The sequence below is a fragment of the Apodemus sylvaticus genome, chromosome 5, assembly GCF_947179515.1.
Source record: "Apodemus sylvaticus chromosome 5, mApoSyl1.1, whole genome shotgun sequence".
Lineage (NCBI taxonomy): Eukaryota > Metazoa > Chordata > Mammalia > Rodentia > Muridae > Apodemus > Apodemus sylvaticus.
In genome coordinates, this window is record NC_067476.1 from 67,273,566 (window position 1) to 67,295,877 (window position 22,312).

The 22,312-nt window shown below is 35.4% G+C and overlaps 1 protein-coding gene across 1 annotated transcript; it reads right to left on the minus strand.

Moving 5' to 3' along the window:
* Nucleotides 1–19,967: 19,967 nt before the first annotated feature.
* On the minus strand, nucleotides 19,968–20,909 carry LOC127684284 (olfactory receptor 8K3-like). Its single transcript, XM_052181238.1, has one exon. It carries the CDS (start codon nucleotides 20,907–20,909, stop codon nucleotides 19,968–19,970), a length of 942 nt encoding a protein of 313 aa, XP_052037198.1.
* Nucleotides 20,910–22,312: the final 1,403 nt, after the last annotated feature.

A 22,312-nucleotide genomic window follows, 5' to 3' on the forward strand; every position in this document is an offset into this window, starting at 1 on the left:
GGGTTCTCTTGAATTTTGGGCATAGATTTTCCGATTTGAGAGTTCATCTTGGATTTTCCCCTTGATGAATATGAAATGTCCTTCTTCATCACACTTCATATCTTTTGGTTAAATATCAATTTTATTGGATATTAGGATGGCAACTCCTGTTTGTTTCCTGGGACCATTTGCTTGGAAGACATTTTCCATCCTTTTACTCTGATATAGTGTCTGTATTTGTTATTGAGGTATGTTTCTTGTATACAGAAAAATGCTGGATCTTGGTTGGATATCCAGTCTGTTACCTTATGTCTTTTAATAAGTGAGTTGACTCCATTAATATTCAGATATATTAAAGAGAGATGACTGTTGGTTACTGATATGTTTGTTTTTGTAGGTGGCTTCGTGCACTTGTGGTTTTGCTCCTTTTGGCTTTGTTGTGCGATGCTTAATATCTTGTTTTTTTCTTTGGTGCAGGTACCTTCCTTATGTTTGAGTTTTCCTTCTAGGATCCTCTGTATGGCTGGATTGGTAGATGGATACTGTTTGAATTTGGTTTTGTCCTGAAATATTTTGTTTTCTCCATCTATGTCGATTGATAGTTTTTCTGGGTATAGTAGCCTAGGCTGGCATTTGTGTTCTCTTAGAGTCTGCATGACCTCTGACCAGGCTCTTTCAACTTTCATAGTCCTTGTTGAGAAGTCTGGTGTAATTCTGATAGGACTACCTTTGTAAGTTACTTGTCCCCTTTCCCTTGCAGCTTTTAATATTCTTTCTTTGTTTTGTGCATTTAATGTTTTGATTATTATGTGACCAGAGGATTTTCTTTTCTGGTTCCATTTATTTGGTGTTCTATAGGCTTCTTGTTTGTTTATGTTCATCTCTTCCTTTAGGTTGGGAAAGTTTTCTTCTATGATTTTGTGGAAGACATTTTCAGGTCCTTTGAGCTGGGAATCTTCATTCTTCTATATTCCAATTATTCTTAGATTTGATATTTTCACTGTGTCCTAAATTTCTTGAAATCTTTGAGTTAGGAGATTTTTTTTTGTTTGTTGGTTTGTTTTTATGTTTTGAATTTTTTGACAGTTGTGTCAATCTCTTTTATGGTATCTTCTACACCAGAAATTTTGTCTTTGATCTCTTGTATTCTGTTCATGAAACTTGCATCTGTAGTTCCTGACCTCTTTTCTAGGTTTTCCATTTCCAGGTTTGCCTCAATTTGTGTCTTCTTTATTGTTTCTATTTCCACTTTTAGGTCTTGGATTCAATTTCTTCACATGTTTATCTGTGCTTTCCTGTATTTCTTTCACTGACTTATTGATATCTTCCTTAAAGGACTCTATTATTTTCATGAGATAGGATTTTAGGTCACCTTACTGATTTTCAGGTGGGTTGTTGTATTCAGGACTAGCTGTGATGGGATAACTGGGTTCTAATGGTGCCCGTATATATTAGATTATGTTCCTTATGGTTTTGTCTTTGCCTTTCACCATCTGGATATCCCTGGTGTTTGTTGGTCTGGGTGCCTGTCTGAAGTCTGCCTCTTTTGTCCTTGGGTTGCTTCAGATCTCCTAGTAGGCCTTCAGCCTGGATATAGCAGATCATCTGTTAGGCCTTCCAACTGGGGGCTCTTCACGGGGGCAGGGAAGCTTCTTACCTGTTGCCCTGGTTGCAGTAAATCTCCTGGGAAGTCTTCAGGTTATTGGGTCTTCAGTGAAGCAGTCAAGATGTTGTCCAACTGCTCTGCATGCAGTTGATTCTCAACTACTCTGAGTGCAGTGGATCCTCAACTGCTCTGAGGGAAGCAGGTTCAATTGCTGTGAGTGCAAAGGGTTCTCTAAGATGGATCAGGATATTATGTCTTCACTGAAGCAGACCACCCAATGTTCTCCAGAGAATTTTTTAGTATAAAAAGATAGAATTTCTTGGAGAGTTGACACATACACCCAAGCAATCATGGCATGGACACACAGAGAGAGTTCTTAGAATAGCATTCAAGCAAAGAAATCTCCAGAGAGAAAGCAGATTATAAAGAGAAGCAGACAAGAAAAGCTTTATCAATCAGAACACAGGTCATCAGTGTGGATCAATGATTTGACTTGCAGTAGTTTGTTTTTACTCTTCCCAAACACCCCTTCTCTCAAAACCCCTCTCCAAGCCAAGGCTTTTCCTTGGCACAATTATGCATTTATTGAAAATAATAAGTTAATGAATTACTTTACTTTAAAAAAGTATGATGAAAGAACTAATGCTTCTTTTTTTTTTAAATTTTATTTATTTTTATTTATATGACTATATTGAAGACTATAGTTGTCTTCAGACACACACCAGAAGAGTGCATTACAGATGGTTGTGAGCTACCATGTGGTTGCTGAGAATTGAATTCAGGACCTTTGGAAGAGCAGCCACTGTTCTTAAACACTAAGACATCTCTCCAGCCCAAATGCTTCTTTAATAAACAGATATGTGCTGAATTTTTTTGTTCTTTCTTTAAAGATTAATTTTTATTGAACTAACTAGAACTAAATTCTTATATTTTCAAATATATACATCATTTACTTGATGATTTTCATCTCAATTAACTTCCATGATTCCAACTGATCTTGCAAATCACATTTTTCTTTTCTTAAATTCTTATATTTCATATCCTATGTCTATAATCCTGGATATTAACATACATATTTATAAAGTAATTAAACTTTATGTTAATTCAGCTACATAATCAAATCATGCTCACACGGCCCTGGGCTTATGACTCTTTTAATTATGGTTTTGAGCCAGCTTACACTACCTGATACAGAGTTGTTCTTATGAAATGGGACTCAAATCTAATTAAGTATTGTGTTATCCCCCACAACAGCTGCTATCACTATATAACAAGTAGCCACATTTGAGTGAAAATGAGGTGCACATATATATGATGGGATACTACTCAGTTGTTAGGAAATATGGAATTTGCAGGTAAATGGATGACACTAAAAAATATTTTGGTTTTGGCAAACTTGATCCAAAGGGACGAAGTCTTTATGCTTTCTCTTATCTGTGATTCCTGTCTCTGGATTTTCATATGTGAGTATAAAACCTGGAATAACCATATGAAAAAGGAAAGCATAGGAGAACAAATGGGGGGCAGGTGTCTAGGGCAGGAGCAGGAGAAAAGGGGTAAAATGGAGTGGGTTTAAAATTGTTTAAGGGCAAGAGAGATAACCACAGAAGGAAAGGGAAGGTGGAAAAGCAAATAACACTAAGAATGTCTTAAAAGCCTTCAGAACATGTTATCTTATGTTTAGGCAAATTTTCATATTACACACTCATAGAAACATACTTAAGAACACACACACACAAAATATTAAAGTATATCTGAAGTGAAGGAAAGCCACTTGAGGACCACCTGACATAACCCCTTCACCAGGCACAAGAAACATCTACTTGAGTTATTGTTCAGAAAAAAATAAGAGCCTTCCCAAATAATATAAATTATCTCTGTATTGTCTGTCAATTATAGAGACCAAATAGTAAGTGTCTATTTCTGAAGTCTAATGATCATTGGACAGAGGATTCCAAATACTTGACCTGGAACTGATTGGAAGGTTTCTTCCTGATATGTAGCTTTCCTAATGTCAGACGAAGCAAGGCAAATGGAGAATTAGTCAATATTCCTACCCAGGTGGGATACCTATGAATTACAGAGACAAGCCTGGCAAATATCTCTGTAAGCCAATAGTAGCTCTCCTAGCTTAATTGACATAGGCCCACTCAGCTGAAAGAAAATTATACCTAATACTGTAAAGCAATCAACTACCTGGGACTACTGAGTTCATGGATATTAGAAGAAAATTTCCTTCCACCATTTTAGTAATCTAACGTAATTTGTAGCTTCATTCAAATATGTTCTTTATAACTCTAAATATTTTTTACTCTCACCAATCATCAAAGAGGATTCTTAATCCATCAACAAAAGAGCATCCAAGAAAATGAAAATTTGTTAAAGTACAGAGAGCATAATATCATGGGATGTGAGCCACAGGTAAAAGTTTACAGCACAATTCTTGAGGCTAAGGCTCACAGAATGAAGTGGAAGATGGTATGTAGATGTAAAAACCAAGGTAATATGAAGTCTGCTGTAAATTTCCTAAAAGTGACCGAGAAGCTACACTTATAGTAGCACAATAATAGTACATCATGAAATATCCATTATACTTAGGCATTAATGTCACAGCTGTACACAATGGCTTCTAAGAGCTCCCAAGTGGGAAATACATACATTGTTTGAATTCAGAGGCTTTCTGGAAACCTGGTGCATGTTTCTTTCTTTTCTTTTTTTTTATTTCTCAGCCTTTTTATTTATTTCTGTTACATTTTTGTATTTTTCTTTGTTCTGTGATTTTTAAAATTTCCTTTACATCCAGATCCCATCTTTCCCTCCTTCTTCTCCTTCCAGTCCTTCCCTCTTCCCTCCTACCCCTCTTCCACTACCTTCTACCCATCCCCCAATACAGTACTCCTTGTCTCCTGTGAAAAGGGAAGGCCTTCCATAGATATGCTTTAGCATATCAAGTTGCAGCAGTGCTATGCACATTCTATCCTCTTCTATTGTGACTATGTAAGGGAGCCCAGCTAGGGACAGGAGATCCAAAGGCAGGCACCGACGTCAGATACAGCCCATGCCCTTCCTATTAGGAGTCCCACATGAAGACATAGATGTACAATTGTTACATATGTACTAAGAGCCACCAATTTGCATTCATTCCTCTTCTCCTCTGGCCCTCTAACCTGTCTCTGTCCATACCTTATTCTGAACTCCCCATTCTGTCCATCCCCTCTCAAACCCATCTGCCTCCTACAGCTATTTTATTTTTTTGTTCTAAGTGAGATTCAAGCATTCTTGCTTGGAGCCTCTCTCTTGTATACTTATTTGGGTAGAGTGGAGTGTGGACATCCAGCATTTTATTGTTAATATCCACATATAAGAGAGTACATACTATTAATGTGCTTTTGGGTCTAGTTGACTCACTCAGGATAATATTCTCAAGTTCCAACCATTTGATTCAAATTCATGATCCTTTTTTTAAATGGCTGAATAGTATTCCATTATGTATATGTACCACATTTTCTTTCTCCATTCTTAAATTCAGGAATAACTAGATTGTTTCCAGTTTAGGGCTATTGTGAATAAAGCTTCCTTGAACATAGTTGAGCAAGTGCCTCTGTAGTATAGTCAGGCATCATTTGGGTATATGCCCAGGAATATCATAGCTGGGTCATGAGGTAGAATTATTCTTGGCTTTCTGAGAAATTGCCAAATTGATTTCCCAAGTTTGCACCCCCAACAGCAATGGAGGAGTATTCCACTTGTTACATTTCTTAGCTACCATGTGGTATCTCTTGAGTTTTTGATGTTAGCTATTCTGAGTGTCATAAGATGGAAGCACAGAGTTATTTTGATTTGCATTTCCCTGATGAATAAGGACTTTGAACATTTCTTTAAGTACTTCCTGGACATTGAGAATGTCTTTATTGAGAATTTTCTGTTTAACTCTGCACCTCATTTTTTAAATTGAGTTACTTGGGTCTTTGGTGTATAATTTCTCAAGTTCTTTATATAGTTTGGATATTAGCCTTCTATCAGATGTGGGGATGGTGAAGATACGTTTCCAATATGTAGGCTGTTATTTTGTACTATTGAGAGTTTCCTTTGCCGTTAAGAAGCTTTTCAGTTTTATGAGGCCACATTTATGAAGGATTGATTTCAGAGCCTGAGCCACTGCTGTTCTGTTTGGGAAGTTGTCTCCGGTACCCAAGAGTTCAAGAATATTTATTACTTTTTGTTCTATTATATCCACCTCTTAGCTACCATGTGGTATCTCTTGAGTTTTTGATGTTGGCTATTCTGACTGTCATAAGATGGAAGCACAGAGTTATTTTGATTTTCATTTCCCTGATGAATAAAGACTTTGAACATTTCTTTAAGTACTTCCTGGACATTGAAAATGTTTTTATTGAGAATTTTCTGCTTAGCTCTGCACCTCATTTTTTAAATTGGGTTACTTGGATCTTTGGTGTCTAATTTCTCAAGTTCTTTATATAGTTTGGATATTAGCCTTCTATCAGATGTATATCAGATTTAGTATATCTGGGTTTACACTAATGTATTTGATCTATTTGTACTTGAGTTATGTGTAATATGATAGATATGAGTGTATTTGCATTCTTCTACATGATGACATCCAGTTAGACCAGCACCGTTTGCTGAAGATACTTTCTTTTTTACATTGTATGGTTTAGTTTCTTTGTCAAAAATCAAGTGTCTACAGGTGTGTGTATTTATTTTAGAGGCTTTGATTTGGTTTCATTTATAAACCAGTCTGTTCCTAGGCCAATACTTTGTAGGTTTTATTACTATTGCTCTATAATACAGCTTGAACTCAGAGATAGTGACATCTCTAGAAGTTCTTTTATTGTTGAGTACATATCCTGCTTCCCTTTTTGTTTGTTTTTCCATATGAAGTTGAAAATTGATTTTTAAGTTATGTAATGACTTGTGTTGGAATTTTGAAGGGAATTACATTCAACCTGTAGATTGCTTTTGGTAAGATGGCCATTTTCAGTATGTTAATCCTCAGAATCCTATTGAATTTTTCATCTTATGTCTTCCCCAATTTCTTTCATCATATTCCAGAAGTTCTGTCCTTGAAATATGACCTGTCATATATGTATTTCACTAGTTTGATTAGAGTTATACCATGATATTTTATATTATTTGTGGGTATTGTAAAGTGTACTGATTCCATAATTTTTTTCTTAGGCAATTTTCCATGTATATAAAGGAGGGCTACTGATTTTTTTTTAGTTAGTTTTGTATCAAGACACTTGGCTGAAGGTTTTTTATCAGCTGTAGGAGTTTTCTGGTAGAATTTTTGCTGTAAATTATATATAGTATCATATCATCTGCAAAGTGCAATACGTTGACTTCTTTCTTTACAATTTGTATCCCTTTAATGTCCTTTAATTGTCTTGTTGCTCTAGCTAAAATATTAAGTAGTATATTAAATAGATGTAGAGAAAGCAGACAAGCTTATATTGTCCCTGATTTTAGTGTATTTGCCTTAAGTTTCTTTCCATTTTATTTGATGTTAGCTTTAGCTGGATACATATTGCCTTTATTGTGTTCATGTATGCACATTGTATCCCTGATCAAAGACTTTTGACATTACTGGGTGTTAGATTGTGTCAAAGACTTTTTTTTAGCATGTAATAAAATGACTATATATATTTTGTTTCTGTGTTAGTTTGTTTCATTTTCTTTATATGATGGATTATGTTGAAACATCATAACACCTCTAGGCTGAAGTCTATTTAATAATGGTGGATGATGATTAATTATTTTATCATAAAATATTTGTCTTTTTTCCTTTCACCATTCTCCTGTGTCCCTGCTCTCTCTCTCTCTCTCTCTCTCTCTCTCTCTCTCTCTCTCTCTCTTCTGATTGTCTCTGTCATTCTCTTTCTGAATTTCATTACTTCTGACCATATATATATATATATATATATATATATATATATATATATATATGACGTATATATGTGAGTAACATATCTAGAGAGATAGAAATATATGTGATATACGTAGAGAAGACCATGATATTTTCTGTGAGATGGAGTATTCTAGATATCAGAGAACATTGTTAGCAACATTGTTCCCTAAAAATATCAGAAGAATACTAAGATAAAAAGTTAGAGAAAAGGGAAATATGAGCATATTTATAGAGAAAAATATAAGAAATAATATAATGTATTCTATAAAATATTAAAAATAGAATGAAAGTAACTACTGCATTTTGAATGCCTTAAATTCCAGCATCAAATGAAGAATGATGTTAAATACTGCTTCTAACTTTACATGCAGTTGGCTTATTTTGTAGTACAAATGTGATGTCCTCTGTCCAGACTGGAAGATGAACCTAGGGACATTTTTTCTATGCCATTGTTTTTTACCAGGCAATATGACAAAGAAAACCCTCTAAGAAAAACACACATGTGCACCATTGTTAAATTTAATGAAATAATTTTAGAAAAATACTCTTTTTTACTCTTGTTTTAATTATGTTGTCATGTTTAATTAGTGCTAAAATATTTAGGGACACTATAAATTCACAAAACAGTTATTTAAAAGGAGTAAATATTAATGTCAATGAATGAAGATGAGTAAACAGGATAAAATACTTTTTCATCTTACTGATTCAAGCAATAGTTTCCATTGTACATGGAGAGACTAGAAGCAGTGATAAGAAGTTCTTGAGGGAACTATAACTGAACGACTATTGTACACTGAGATTAAGGAGTTGTCTGTTATAAATTTTATTATATGTAGATGTGTGTTCAACCTCTATTAAGTCCCTACAACATATGCATGAGTGCTCTTGGAGACCAAAAGTTGACCTCAAATCCTCTGGAACAGCAGATAGAAAAGTTGTGAGCTATCATGTTGGTAATGGAAATTGAACCAAGATCCTCTGGAAGAAGAGTCAGAGTTTATTATCACTGAACCATTTCTCCAGTCCCATGCTTTTCTTTTGTTATTTCTAGATTTAAGTGCAATCTTGAAGAGTTGAATGTACAGATAATCATAGTGTGAACTGTTAAAATGAGTTATAATATGAATGACATAAAAAAGAAAAATTTCACTCATATACAGCTCAGAGAAGACATGCAAGAATCTAAGCACCCTGTTAGTGAACCAGCATGTGAATGAGTTGATTCTTATTTCTAAGAAACGAACTAATTGATTTCAACAACAGGGCATTAATAAATGCAAGCCAGACACTATAAAATTACGGAGAAAGTTATCTATTAAGTTTCTTTTGGAGTATGTAACATTTTATTAAGCAATTATGCTACAAGTACTATGTTATTTATAAATTGAAATATTGAAATGTATAAATTGTGATTTAAATATGACAATACATAAGAAAGTTTTGTGTGTATATGTGTGGGCGTGTGTGTGTGTGTGTGTGTGTTGTTTTAGTTAGGAAAACTATTGCTGGAATAGGACACCATTACCAAAGTGTTTTGAGGGTGAAAGATTTATTTAGCTTTCACTCTGCATCATAATCCATCCTTGAAAATTTATCACTGAAGGAAGTCAAAGTGGGAACTCAATCAGGGCAGGAATCTGTATACACAAACTGATTCAGGGGACATGAAAGGTTGGTGATTACTAGTTTGCTCCACATGGCTTGCTCACCTAGTTTTTTTTGTTTTTGTTTTTTGTTTTTATAATGCAGGGCCACCAGTCATGGGTGGCAGCAGGCAGAATATGTTAGGCCTTCCTCCAGCAATCACTAATTAAAAATTGTCTTCACAGGCTTCTCCATGGCCAATTCTTTTCTTTCTCTCCATTAATTAATTAATTAATATCCCAATTGCTTTACCTCCTCTCAGTCCATGCATTACACTGTACTATCCCTATCCATCCTCCCCTTCTCCTCTTAAAGGGTGGAGGTCCTCCCCTGGGTGTCTCTCCCTAGAACATCAAGTCCCTGCAGGGATATACCAATCTTCTCTCACTGGTTGTTTCCTAACTAGCCTTGTTCGGAAAACAGGATCTACAAACAGTAAAAACTTTAGTATCAGTCCCATTTCTAATTGTTGGAGGACCCACATGAAGACATGTTACCCATTTATGTGGGTGTTATGTAGAGCCTGAATATCCTATTTTGTCCATGGGCACAAAAAAGGGTCAACGTTAATTGACTCCGTTGGCCTTCCCATGGAGTTCCTATACCTTCTAGGGGCCTTAATGCCTCATCCAACTCTTTCTTAAGGTTCAACAAGTACCCTTTAATGTTTCCTTTGGGTCTCTTCAGTCAGGTGTTCCATTGGCTTCTCAGAAAACAGCTATGCTTGTTCCTGTCTACAAGCATAAGAAAGTATCATTAATAGTGTCATGGATTTGTGCTTGTCCATAGGTCTAGGAACCACTCAGTTTAAACAAGATGATGTTTCTATGTATTCAATCTCATTCAACCATCATGTAAACTCTACCTCACTGCTGTGTCTGCTTATGTTATCATTTATTTATGCATAGCCAGTTGTCCAATCAACTTTTTTCTGTAATGTCTACCATATGAAATTCTCAAAATTATATTGAAATTTTAAAAGTCAGAGCAAGATTTTTGGTAATTAAACAGTAACAGCAGAATATTTTGTATTAAGAATGATATGAGAACAATGAATAATAGAGGAATATTCTTTACTTTTTATGTTTGTTTTCCAAGATCTTTATATAGTCTAGATATTTAGTAGCTTTTTGTCAGGTGTATGTGCCTCTTACTGAGTAGCTATCCTCTGCTGACCTTAGTTTAAGATTCTTTAAATTACCATAGCCATCATCTCAAACATCTGTTGTCCAGTTTCTACTCTGAAAAAAATTTTTTCAAGTGATTTTGCAAGCTATGCATTTTACTTTTAAGGGATCTTTACTGTTTTTTCTTTTTACCCTATAATTGCTATATGGGTAGAAATATAGTCTTCTACTTTTCATTTTTAATTTATTCATTGATACCTTTATTTGCATATGTTTCTTTAATTTCAATCAACTGCTTACATAGAAGTATTTTATCTGGTTTTAGAGAGATGTCCACAAATTCCTTGTCAACCTAATGTCTTGAGCTATGCTCCATTTGGTTCTTCGATATACTTGATATTTAAGTTTTTCTAAATTTTGCCCATAAAGTCTCAGTAGTATGACTGCTTAAAGATGAGCTGATGTAGGATGACATGAATAGCCATAACAAAATGGATGGGGAAAAGCCCACAATGCTTTCAAACTTACACAAAGGACTATAAGAAACTAAGAAATAAGGCAAATGGATGGAGCTGGAGAACATCATACTAAGTGAGGTAACCCAGACTCAAAAGATCAATCATGGTATGCACTCACTAATAAGTAGATATTAGCCTGGAAACCTGGAATACCCAAAACATAATCCACACATCAAATGAGGTACAAGAAGAATGGAGGAGTGGCCCCTGGTTCTGGAAAGACTCAGTGTAGCAGTATAGGGCAAAACCAGAACGGGGAAGTGGGAAGGGGTGGGTGGGAGAACAGGGGGAGGAATGGGGGCTTATGGGACTTTTGGGGAGTGGGGGACCAGAAAAGGGGAAATAATTTGAAATGTAAATAAAAATATATCGAATAAAAAAAAAGAAACTAAGAAATCTATACTCCCAGGAAGGAACACAGCAACTGTTTTTTCAATTTTTACCAAATAGCCCACAAACCATATATAGAAGCTACATTACTCCAACTGAGCAGGTATATATTGGTTTTATATATATATATATATATATATATATATATATATATGTGTGTGTGTGTGTGTGTGTGTGTGTGTGTGTGTTTGTGTGTGTGTTTGTGTGTGTAAGTATACATATAGTCATGAAATTATAATTAATCAGAAAATAATTCTTTCATTTTAAAGAGAACATGAGATTATAGCGGAGGTTTTGGGGTAAGGAATTTATAAGGAAATGTAATTATAATATAATTTCAAAACTAAAAATAACATTTTAAGTTTTGTGAACACAGTTGAATATATTCTCTTCCTTTTAAATTAAAGAATTTCTTTGAAAATATATGAACACATAATGCATTCACAGTACTGATACATCTCACCTGGTTTTTATCTTCCTCCTAAATCTATAAACCCCTACTTGTCTCCATATGTTCTATTTCTCTGTCCATGTATTTGTTTTATTTTTGTGACTATTTTATCCAGAGCTCATTTTCTATTATATTTGGTGATCTTAGGCCTGGATACATATCTGAAAAAAACTACTTCTTTTCACCCAGAATTTGATGACTCTACATCTCCTAGAATCTAACCTAAGCCACTTGAGGCCCTATTATCATCCTTGACTTGTTGATATGTTCAGTTTTGTGTATGCCAGGTGCAGACAAATAGAGCTATGGGGAGATCATGGTGAAAATGACATAACAAGTGTCATGCCCCCACAATATGTGTGAGCATTTCCTCAGTTAACTAAATAAGCAATACAAAAAAAATTAAAGATGAAGAAAAGAGTGAACTAGTCTGGCTGCTGTTCCTTATCATGGAAAAAAAGGAATTACAGACTGAGTCAGAGATGGGAACTTATACTATCTAGGGTAGGTCACAGCAACATGTTGCTATTACTAGTGATACCAGCAAGACAAAGAACCTTTAAAAACTTGTGTCTTTATAACCTGGTATATAAGACTTTACTCCTAATTACTTACTGTATTCCTTAACTTGGATTTTTTATGACTGTATATGTATATATAATGTACATATATTAACTCAGAGAATTTCTGTAACTATTTACTCAGTAATCTGGTGATTGTCCTAGAGTATTGATATGATCTAATAATTGTTTCTTTCCCCCCATAATAAAACTTGCTTCTCAATGTAATGCAAAATATATTGGCATTTTAAAACAGAATATTAATCAGCTTGGATGAACATGCCTTGCCATTTGTAATAACAAAAATATATTGTGGATAGGACACTGAATATCAACAACAGGGCAAATACTGCTGGCTATCACCTACATATGGAATCTAGAGTAATACATCCTTAAAGAATTAAATATTAGAATTTGGGTTCAAAGGAAGGGAGAATGAGAATTAAACATTCATTTCTACATACACTTGGAATCTTAGTTATACACAAAATCTGTAATGCAAAAATATGATAAAAATAAATTATCCATAGTACTACTTAGTGATTTGAAACATTAAAAGTATCAATTTGATGTCAAGCACAATAAAATAGAAAAATATAGGTAGCATCTCATTATGATAAAAAATCTGCATGTTTTCTGTCAAAAATGGGTATCAGTATCTACCGACATGTCTCTGGAAAAAAAAAAAGTTTCATTTATTTGCTAGTATCAGTGTAAGAGGGTCTAGTCTGAAATGGCCAGATGGTGTCAGCCTATCCCAGGCATATTGGAAACAGAATAAGCTGTAATTACTTGCAAAGGTCACCTGTTTCTGAAGAGAATGCTGACAATACAAGATAAAATGGGTTTTCTTAGGGTTCTTTGTATCACCAATAAAATAAGTTACAAACAAACTTAAAATAATTGTGATTTCATAGAATTTAAATAAAAATCTCAAGGAAGGTAAGCTGTAGATCTTGATACCTGACAATAGGAGGAAGATAAAGATGAAGAATAGAGAAAACCATGCTGTCTAAGTAAGCTAAGACAACATGAAGGTAAACATCAGAGTAGACAAGGTGTATCATAGAGGGAAGAGGCTCTTTAGATATGGTATAAGAAAATCCAATACACCTCATAAAAAGGAAAGGAAAACATATTTGATTTTTGGAGAGCCTATAAAAATTAAAAACTAGAAAAGAAAAAATGAAAAAAATAATAGGCCCTTCCTCCCTCTGCTTTCCATGATTATTTTCTTCCCCTTTCTAAGTGGGATTGAAGAGCCCTCACTTGACCCTTCTTCCTTGTTAAATTCCATAAGGTCTGTGAGTTGTATCATGGGTATTCCATACTTTTTGTCTATTATCAGTGAGTACATATCATGCATATTGTTTTGGTCTGGATTATCTCACTAAGGATGATATTCGCTAGTTCCATCCACTAGCGTGTAAAATTCATGATGTCTTTGTTTTTAAGAGCTGAATGGTATTACATTGGGTAAATGAACCACATTTTCTGTATCCATTCTTTACTTGAGGGTATCTGAGTTGTTTCCAGTTACTGTCTATTATGAATAAGGTTACTATCCACATAGTGGAGCACATGTTTTCTTGGCATGGTGGAGATACTTACAGTCCAATGCCATTGGAAGTCACAGACCCTTATTGAAGAGTTGGGGGAAGGATTGTAGGAACTGAAAAGGGATGGCAACTCCATAGAAAGAACAACAGTATCAACTAACCTGAACCTCTCAGAGCTCCCAGTGACTAAGTCACCAACCAAAAAGCCTACAGCAACTGGTCAATGGATGCAGGTATGTGCGTAGCAGAGGACAACCTTGTCTGACCTCAGTGGAAGAGGATGCACTTAATTTTGTAGAGTCTTGATGTACTAGGGAAGGAGGATGATAAGGAGTGAGGTTAAAGGGAGTGGTTGAGTGATGAGGGGAGTGGTTGGTTTTGAGGCAAAGGGGAACAGAATAGAATGAAGAAATCTGGGATCTTGGACAAGGAAGGGTGGAAACTTTTGAAATGTAAATAAATAAAATAATTTAATAAAAAGTAATAGTTACTGGGACCTGATTTAACCTCCTGGTCTTTTCTAGTGACAGTAATTAGGAGTAAAATTTGAATCTCATTAAAGACACGTGTATTCATTTCATCTGATTACCCCAGCTTAAGGTGAACTTCCTAGGCTTGGTTCCTTATATAGTTGACCTGACCTATTGCACTATTAAGTCTCTATCAAGACTCTAGATGTCTTAGTCAGGGTTTCTATTCCTGCACAAACATCATGACCAAGAAGCAAGTTGGGGAGGAAAGGGTTTATTGAGCTTATACTTCCACGATGCAGTTCATCACTAAAGGAAGTTAGGACTGGAACTCAAGCAGGTCAGGAAGCAGGAGCTGATGCAGAGGCCATGGAGGAATGTTTTTTACTGGCTTGCTTCCCCTGGCTTGTTTAGCCTCCTCTCTTATGGAACCTAAGAGCACCAGCCCAAAGGTGGAACCACCCACAAGGGGCCCTCACCACTTGATCACTAATTGAGAAAATGTCCCACAGCTGGATCTCATGGAGGCACTTCCCCAACTGAAACTCCTTTCTCTGTGATAACTCCAGCCTGTGTCAAGTTGACACACGAAACTAGCCAGTACACTAGATTATGTTCTCTTGCCCAGAGGAGAATTATTATCCTGTTAATTGGACTTTATATCTGTAGTGACACCAACAACCCAAGGATAAGATCAACTTACCTGTTCATATTCCTGCTTTTTTACAACTGAGCCAGAAAACTTCTACTCATTGATATGAGAATAGTAATAATGGGGCACTGTGTAATAGCCAGGTATCCACTGACGACAATGCAGACTAGTTCTCTATTGGGTCTTGTATGGTTGCAGGAGCTTGAGAAGAGCATCATTTCAATGATAGTAAGCAGTACTTGAAGTTTTGTTAAGAAATATCATAGAAAAGCAGGTGTCACTAAACAATCAAACTGTCACAGTACCTTGAGGAATGTTCAGAGCCAGGTACTTGGCTCTTGGTCGCATATATCAACCAACCAGACCCCCTCCCCAGAGTTCCCAGGGACTAAACCACCATCCAAAGACTACACACAGAGAGACACATGGCTCGAGCTGCATATGTAGCAGAGGATGGCCTTATCTAGCAACAATAAGAGGGGAGGCCCTCAGTCCTGGAAAGGTTTGATGCATCAGTGTGGTTAGAGTAGGTGGATGATGGGGGAACACTTACAGAAGCAGGGAGTAAGAGGGATGGGATAGGAGGGTTGCTGAGGGGAAACCCAGAGAGGGGATAACATCTGAAATGTAAATAAATAAAATAAATAATTAAAAAAAGAAAGAAAAGTCATTTCCTCTGCTGGCTTTCTTTGTTAGGAAGTTTCAAACAGTTTTGTGTCTTACTCACTGTGTTAGGTTGCTCTTTTTGTTAGCCAATAACCCAAATGATTATAGCAAGAAAGCTATGCTATGGAAGCAGCAGGGTCTTGAGTCTAGAAAAAGTTACATACATCCAGGAAACCAAAATAAGAATCAAAGACATGAACTAGTATTATAAGAATCTATGTGGAGTATCCCTCAACAGAAGAGTGGATGCAAAAAATGTGGTATATCTACACAATGGAGTACTATTCAGCCATTAGAAACAATGAATTCATGAAATTCTTAGGCAAATGGATGGAGCTAGAGAATATCATACTAAGTGAGGTAACCCAGACTCAAAAGGTGAATCATGGTATGCACTCACTAATAAGTGGATATTAACCTAGAAAACTGGAATACCCAAAACATAATCCACACATCAAATGAGGTACAAGAAGAAAGGAGGAGTGGCCCCTGGTTCTGGAAAGACTCAGTGAAACAGTATTCAGCAAAACCAGAACGGGGAAGTGGGAAGGGGTGGGTGGGAGGACAGGGGAAGAGAAGGGGGCTTGCGGGACTTTCGGGGAGTGGGGGGGCTAGAAAAGGGGAAATCATTTGAAATGTAAATAAATTATATCGAATAATAAAAAAAAAAAAGAATCTATGTGGATAAAAAATTGAAGTGTGTGGGGGATGGAGAAATGTGGCTTAATAGACATTGAGGCAGAAGTTTTTTTGTGATAGATTTGCACTATGATAAAATTAAAGTATTTCCATAAAATATATAGTATAATTGTGAATAATTACAGTGTACATTATGTTTTCTTCTCCAAAAGAAATCTAAAACTATATCACAATGACATAGAAACTGCTGAAATTAATCTTACTGAAATTTAAACTCCTTGATTTTTCATGCATATGTTAGGTTATCATCCATGTAAACATCAAAAGTGTAATCAACATTCATTTTAGAGGTTGCACATTTACGTGTGCATATATTGACAATATGTCTTTCAAATACAGATATTAAAATAGTTTCCATAATTATAAAATTTATTTTTAAAGTTCATTTTTAGAAACCAAAAACAAAGAAATGCCATTAATTTAAACATTTCCAGGCTGTGTGTGGAAACATTCTATTATTGACTAAGGCTAGATGATCAGAAATCAAAGTTATATTTTACCTTCATTAGAAAGAAGAGAAAAAGAGAAAGTTTAAAAAGAATAAAGAAATATAATATATTATATCAACTAAGAACAAAGTGGTAAAGTTTATTGATTTTACATTTGCCAATCATATATCTTTTTGGTCTTTGGGTATGTCTCAGTGGGTGCTCTGTGATCTACAAGCATGAAAATGTACTTCACCATACCCATGATTCACATCAGAATGCAGACATAGTAAAGCATGTTTATAAACTCTGAATTCTTAGATGGAGATTAGTAGACCCCAGCAGAACATGGGCCAGGCAGATGAGATGAAGCAGAAAGTCTTCTTTCACTGAGAGGACGTAGCTTAAGGTAGCAAGTATACATTGAAAGAAGAAAAGTCAAAGTTCTCCTCTGGCCTTTGCAGATGTGAGTCTTTCGGCATGCTCACATTCTTACATGACTATACCATACATATATCATACATACAAATGCACATATGTTGGCATATACAAAAACATACATTTTTATAAATAAAGTGTTTTCTTCTTACATGAAACTGTTTTAAATAATTCTAAATAAAATTGATTCTAAATAAGAATAGAATAAAATATTTATATAATGATATGTGAAGGAAAGTCTTTATGTCTGGTTTTAAATTAAATGTAATGTCTGACTGTAAGTGAAATGTGTCAACAAAGCTTTTGCTGTGGTTGGCTTAATCAGTATAGGATAAGAAATTGTTTGAGACTATTTGAATCTTGAAGAAATGTTGTCTCCCTCTAAATTATGTACTAGGAACTATATGAGAGATTGTAGCAGCACAAACCTTGGTCCTATGACACTCCTGGTAAACATTAAGTTCTTACATTTGATTATATCTAGACATGGCCAAAGGGAATTAAGATTTGTGTGGATTATGTTCTCTCTCAGCAGCAAGGGTAAATAACTCTGGTAGTTGGAACCTTTCCCAGCCCCAACTAATTTTATGTAATGATTGAATAAATGTAACTGGAATGAGAAAGTCAGTCTTCGTTTTCAAGAAACCCAAACCCTTTGGAAAATTAAGGCTTAGCCATTTGGAAACATCATCTTCCTACTGTCAATCCCATGACCAACATCAATCAATATATTTGCATGATAATTTAGCAATATTTTCACAAGACAACATATGTACTATTTTAGTAATATAATAAATTATATGTATTAGTATTTGATATGCTATTCTGGTAATTTTGTTAAATGATGATGATAATGATGATAATAATAATAATACAGTGTTCTCTTTATAGTATAAATTAAATAACAATATGTTAAATAATGCAAAACAATGGAAGACAGAAGAAAGACTTGATGAATATCAAATGTTCCAAAGACACAGCAAGCATGGCCTTCTGATGAATAAATATGATAGTACAAGCTCACTAGAAGAGAAACATGAAGCAACTGACAGGATTGTCTTTGTTTTCTTATGTAATGCTACTGAACGACATACTCAGAGAAAGACCTCTGTGTACTGGTATGCAAAGAAAAATTGAGGAAAGCAGCCAAAAGTTCTCACTACACTACAATTCAACACAGAGCAGGTATTTTTCTAGTAGTGAATGTAAAATGCAGATTATCATAAAAAGTGAAATGTTCTTTTACCTTTAAGAGCAAGGGCAGTGATCACTCTGTAGACAAAAGTAGGCACAATCATATAAAAACAAAGTTGTAAGGAAAAGTACAAATCTGGCCTATTCTACGGCAGAACCCAGAAAGTGTATTGCAGTGAGTGTATTTATTAATATGCACAGAAACACTGAATTAGACAACATTAGTTACTAAGCTGAAACTACATGTTACCAAAAGCCAGTTGTAGTATGTTAATAAAGTCCCTTGAGTTATATACAAAAGCAATGTACTTATGAAAACAATCTTAAATAACAGTAGAAAAAATGAAAACAAAAATAAACAACTTCCAATTCTCACAGACCATAAGGACAGCAAAGTTCACACATATATACTTGTTTTATTCTAATCATTGTGTGACTATGATTAGACATGCTGGTGACATGCCAGCATATCATTTGAAAATAATCTACAGGAACATAACAAGTCTCAATGGAACTATTATGCTGACTGCAAAAAATAAATATATAAATAAATGCATGTAGATGCTGGGATATACCTTGTAACATGTTGCGCGCCTATCGGCTCTCAAGAACGATGCACGGCAACAGGATTCTTCTGCAGGATTCTTCTGCGGACATTCTTTACTGTACAGCTTTTTGGTACCACTCCTGAGGCTGAGAGTTCTGAACCTTCCCCGGACGGGCCACCAACTGTCGGTGCCTAACCTTGTCCCGCAAGGAAAGACGCGACACGACCAGGTTCTTCTCTGCAGCACTTTATTTAGAACCTTCCTTTTCTTCTTCTACACGGGGGCCCCAAGCCTATCTTTTGCAGCCCTTATATAGCCCAGCAGCCCTCGCTTAGGGGCATGTCGCATTGTGATAGGAGAACTAAGGTTCACCTCATTAGCATGCCAATGTTGAGTCATTAAAGTTGTTTACCAGCTGCACGTGTGTTACAGTTGTTTGCCAACTGCACGTGTGTTAAAGTTGTTTACCAGCTGCACGTGTGTTACAGTTGTTTGCCAACTGCACGTGTGTTAAAGTTGTTTACCAGCTGCACGTGTGTTAAAGTTGTTAACCAGGACTAGATATTTCCTACCAGCGCCATCTTGCAATAGCGCTGGATAAAGTGGCTTCCCACAGTAACAGGAATCCCAGAAACACTAAATCAATTCCTGATATGAATCCAGTTATTTTTCACTTGCAAGTAGAATACATACAATTCTTCATGCTTATTGACATAAACACACTGTTACACTAGATAAATTCCTCTATTATTTTACTACAATTCATTCTAATTAAGAGGAGCCAAGGAGATGGTCCAAAAGATTGAAGGTTTTGTTGTTGAGTCATATCCTTGGGGCCCACCCATATGGTAAAAAGAGAGCAATGACTCTTGCAAGTTGTACTCTGGTCTTCACCCATGCTGAGACATGCACATACACATACAAATACATTTTTAAATAACAAAAGCATTTTGGGTGATGTAATCAGAGAATTATGAGATACATAATTAGTACAAAGGAGAACAACCTTTAAATAATAATAGACTCATTCGTGCAGGAAAAACAGTCTGACAAAAGACAGGAAATATTCATTAAATTCTAGTTAGTAAATATCCTCTTGAATGTAATATTTATGAGAGTATGCTGTATATTTTTCTCAATGTTCTTTGAAGTGCAAATTTTACATCTTCGTTCCTCAAACTGTATATCATAGGGTTTAACATGGGTATAATCAGGGTATAAAAGATGGAAGCCACTTTATCAGTATCGAAAGAGTGACTGGATTGGGGTTGTACATACATAAATATCAAAGTCCCATAAAAGACAGTGACCACTGTCAGGTGGGACCCACAGGTAGAGAAAGCCTTGCGCCTGCCCTCAGCAGAGTTCATCTTGAGAATGGCTATGAGGATGAGCAGGTAGGACACAAGGACAACAAGAAGAGACGAAATCAAATTAAAAGCGGCCAAGATGAGAATGATCATTTCAATTTCATATGTGTTTGAACAGATCAAAGATAACAAGGGAAGGCTGTCACAGTAGAAATGACTGATGACATTATAGCCACAGAAAGACAAAGTGAAAATCTTTATGGTGACTAGAAGAGAAACAAATGTGCAGTACAAGTAGGGGATTGCCACCAGCACCTGACACACCCTTTGGGACATGATGACAGTGTAAAGCAGAGGCTTACAGATGGCCACATAGCGGTCATAGGACATTGCAGACAGAATAAAAAGCTCACTAATTATAAACACTAGGAAAAAAGCTAGCTGTGTAGCACAAAGATTGTAGGAGATTATGTTCAGATCTACCACAAAATTTACCAACATCTTAGGACCCACAGCTGTAGAATATCCAAGGTCTGTGATAGCCAGGTGTCTAATGAAAAAGTACATGGGTGTTTGCAACTTGGAGTCAACTGTGGTTAGAATGATCATGCCCAAGTTGCCAAACATTGAGCTCATGTAGATGACCAGGAACAGTCCAAACAATGGGGCCTGTAGTTCAGGGCGCTCAGTGATGCCCATCAGGATGAATTGAGTCACCACTGTGAGGTTATGTTTTTCCATTAGTTTTTATTAGAAAAGCTGTTCCAGAAAGAAACACAAAAATAGAATAAAACATTACGGTAATATTAAACACCAAATAGTCAATATGTAATTGAATTTATGCACATGTGAACTAGAAAACTTAACAAAGTTATATGCAGTGGCTCACATAATAATGTTGTCACAACCTTTACATATCTTTTATAAATATTATGTATGTACGCTTTTATCTTTGCTAATGTATTCATTTTATAACAGTAGCAATGAAGTCTCACTTATTATGTTTGTATAAGCCTTGAATGATTTGTTTATATATATAAAATCATATTAGCTCAGTAAATTGATCTATATTCTGTCTAGATATTTTCATTAATAAAGGTCAAATACCATCAAATATTTTAACATTGAATTTTGGATCTTTCTTGAAAGCCTTATCCCTTGAAAAGACTGAAAGCCACTTTAAAAGAAAAAGTATATAATAACACATCTAAATGAAGTTAATAGACTTATATTTTTGCCATCTTAAAATATTCCAGGGAAACATATTTTCCCAGCACTGAAGCATTCCTAACCTCAATGATGTTGTTAAAGCTCTTCATATGCAAAGGAAGATAAGTATTTTTTTCCAAATTTAGTATCACAAATATCATACTACAGCAACTCAAAACAAAATACAGCACATTGAAGTTCCCTGTGTGTGCCTGAGTATGTGTGTATGTGCTTGTCTGAGAACATGTGTCTGTGGATACACTGCATATGTGTGGATGGATATATACTAGGAAAGGACAGTTCAGTATCAATCTTTCTTAGTCAACTCCATTTTATTTTTTTGAGACAGTGTCTCTCACTAGTCCTGGGCTTACTCATTAGATAGAGTGGGTCTCATGCACCAACCTATCTCAGTCTCTTCTGTGCTGGGATTGCAGGTGTGTGATTCTAAACAAGGCTTTTACATGGACCCTGGCACCTGATCTCTGGATCCTCATGATTCTACAGCAAGCATTGCTTTTTAACAGATCAACCATATTCCCAGCCCTTTAAAATTCATGATTTAAAGAACCCCAACTCTGAAATTCTAAGGATCAATTCACCATTCCTTTGTAAACCCTTTCTATTTCCATTCCATCATTTCTATCAAGCCATTCCTTGGCCTCATTTAACTCTGTTCTCTGAATACTTTTACATATTAAATAAGCATGCAAGAATATTCACAAGGCTGATAAATTTCTTGAATTGACTACTGGTGGATCAGCAACCTATATGAGAATTTTTATTCCTTTTTATTAAAAAAGTCTACAGTAACATAAACTGAGTAGATTAATATAACAAATGCTCGTGTATCTAAAATACATTCTGTGAAGTAGAATATTGCAAAGTAACTTTGAAATCCCCATGGCCTCAAGAAAATCTCGCTTTTTCTCTTT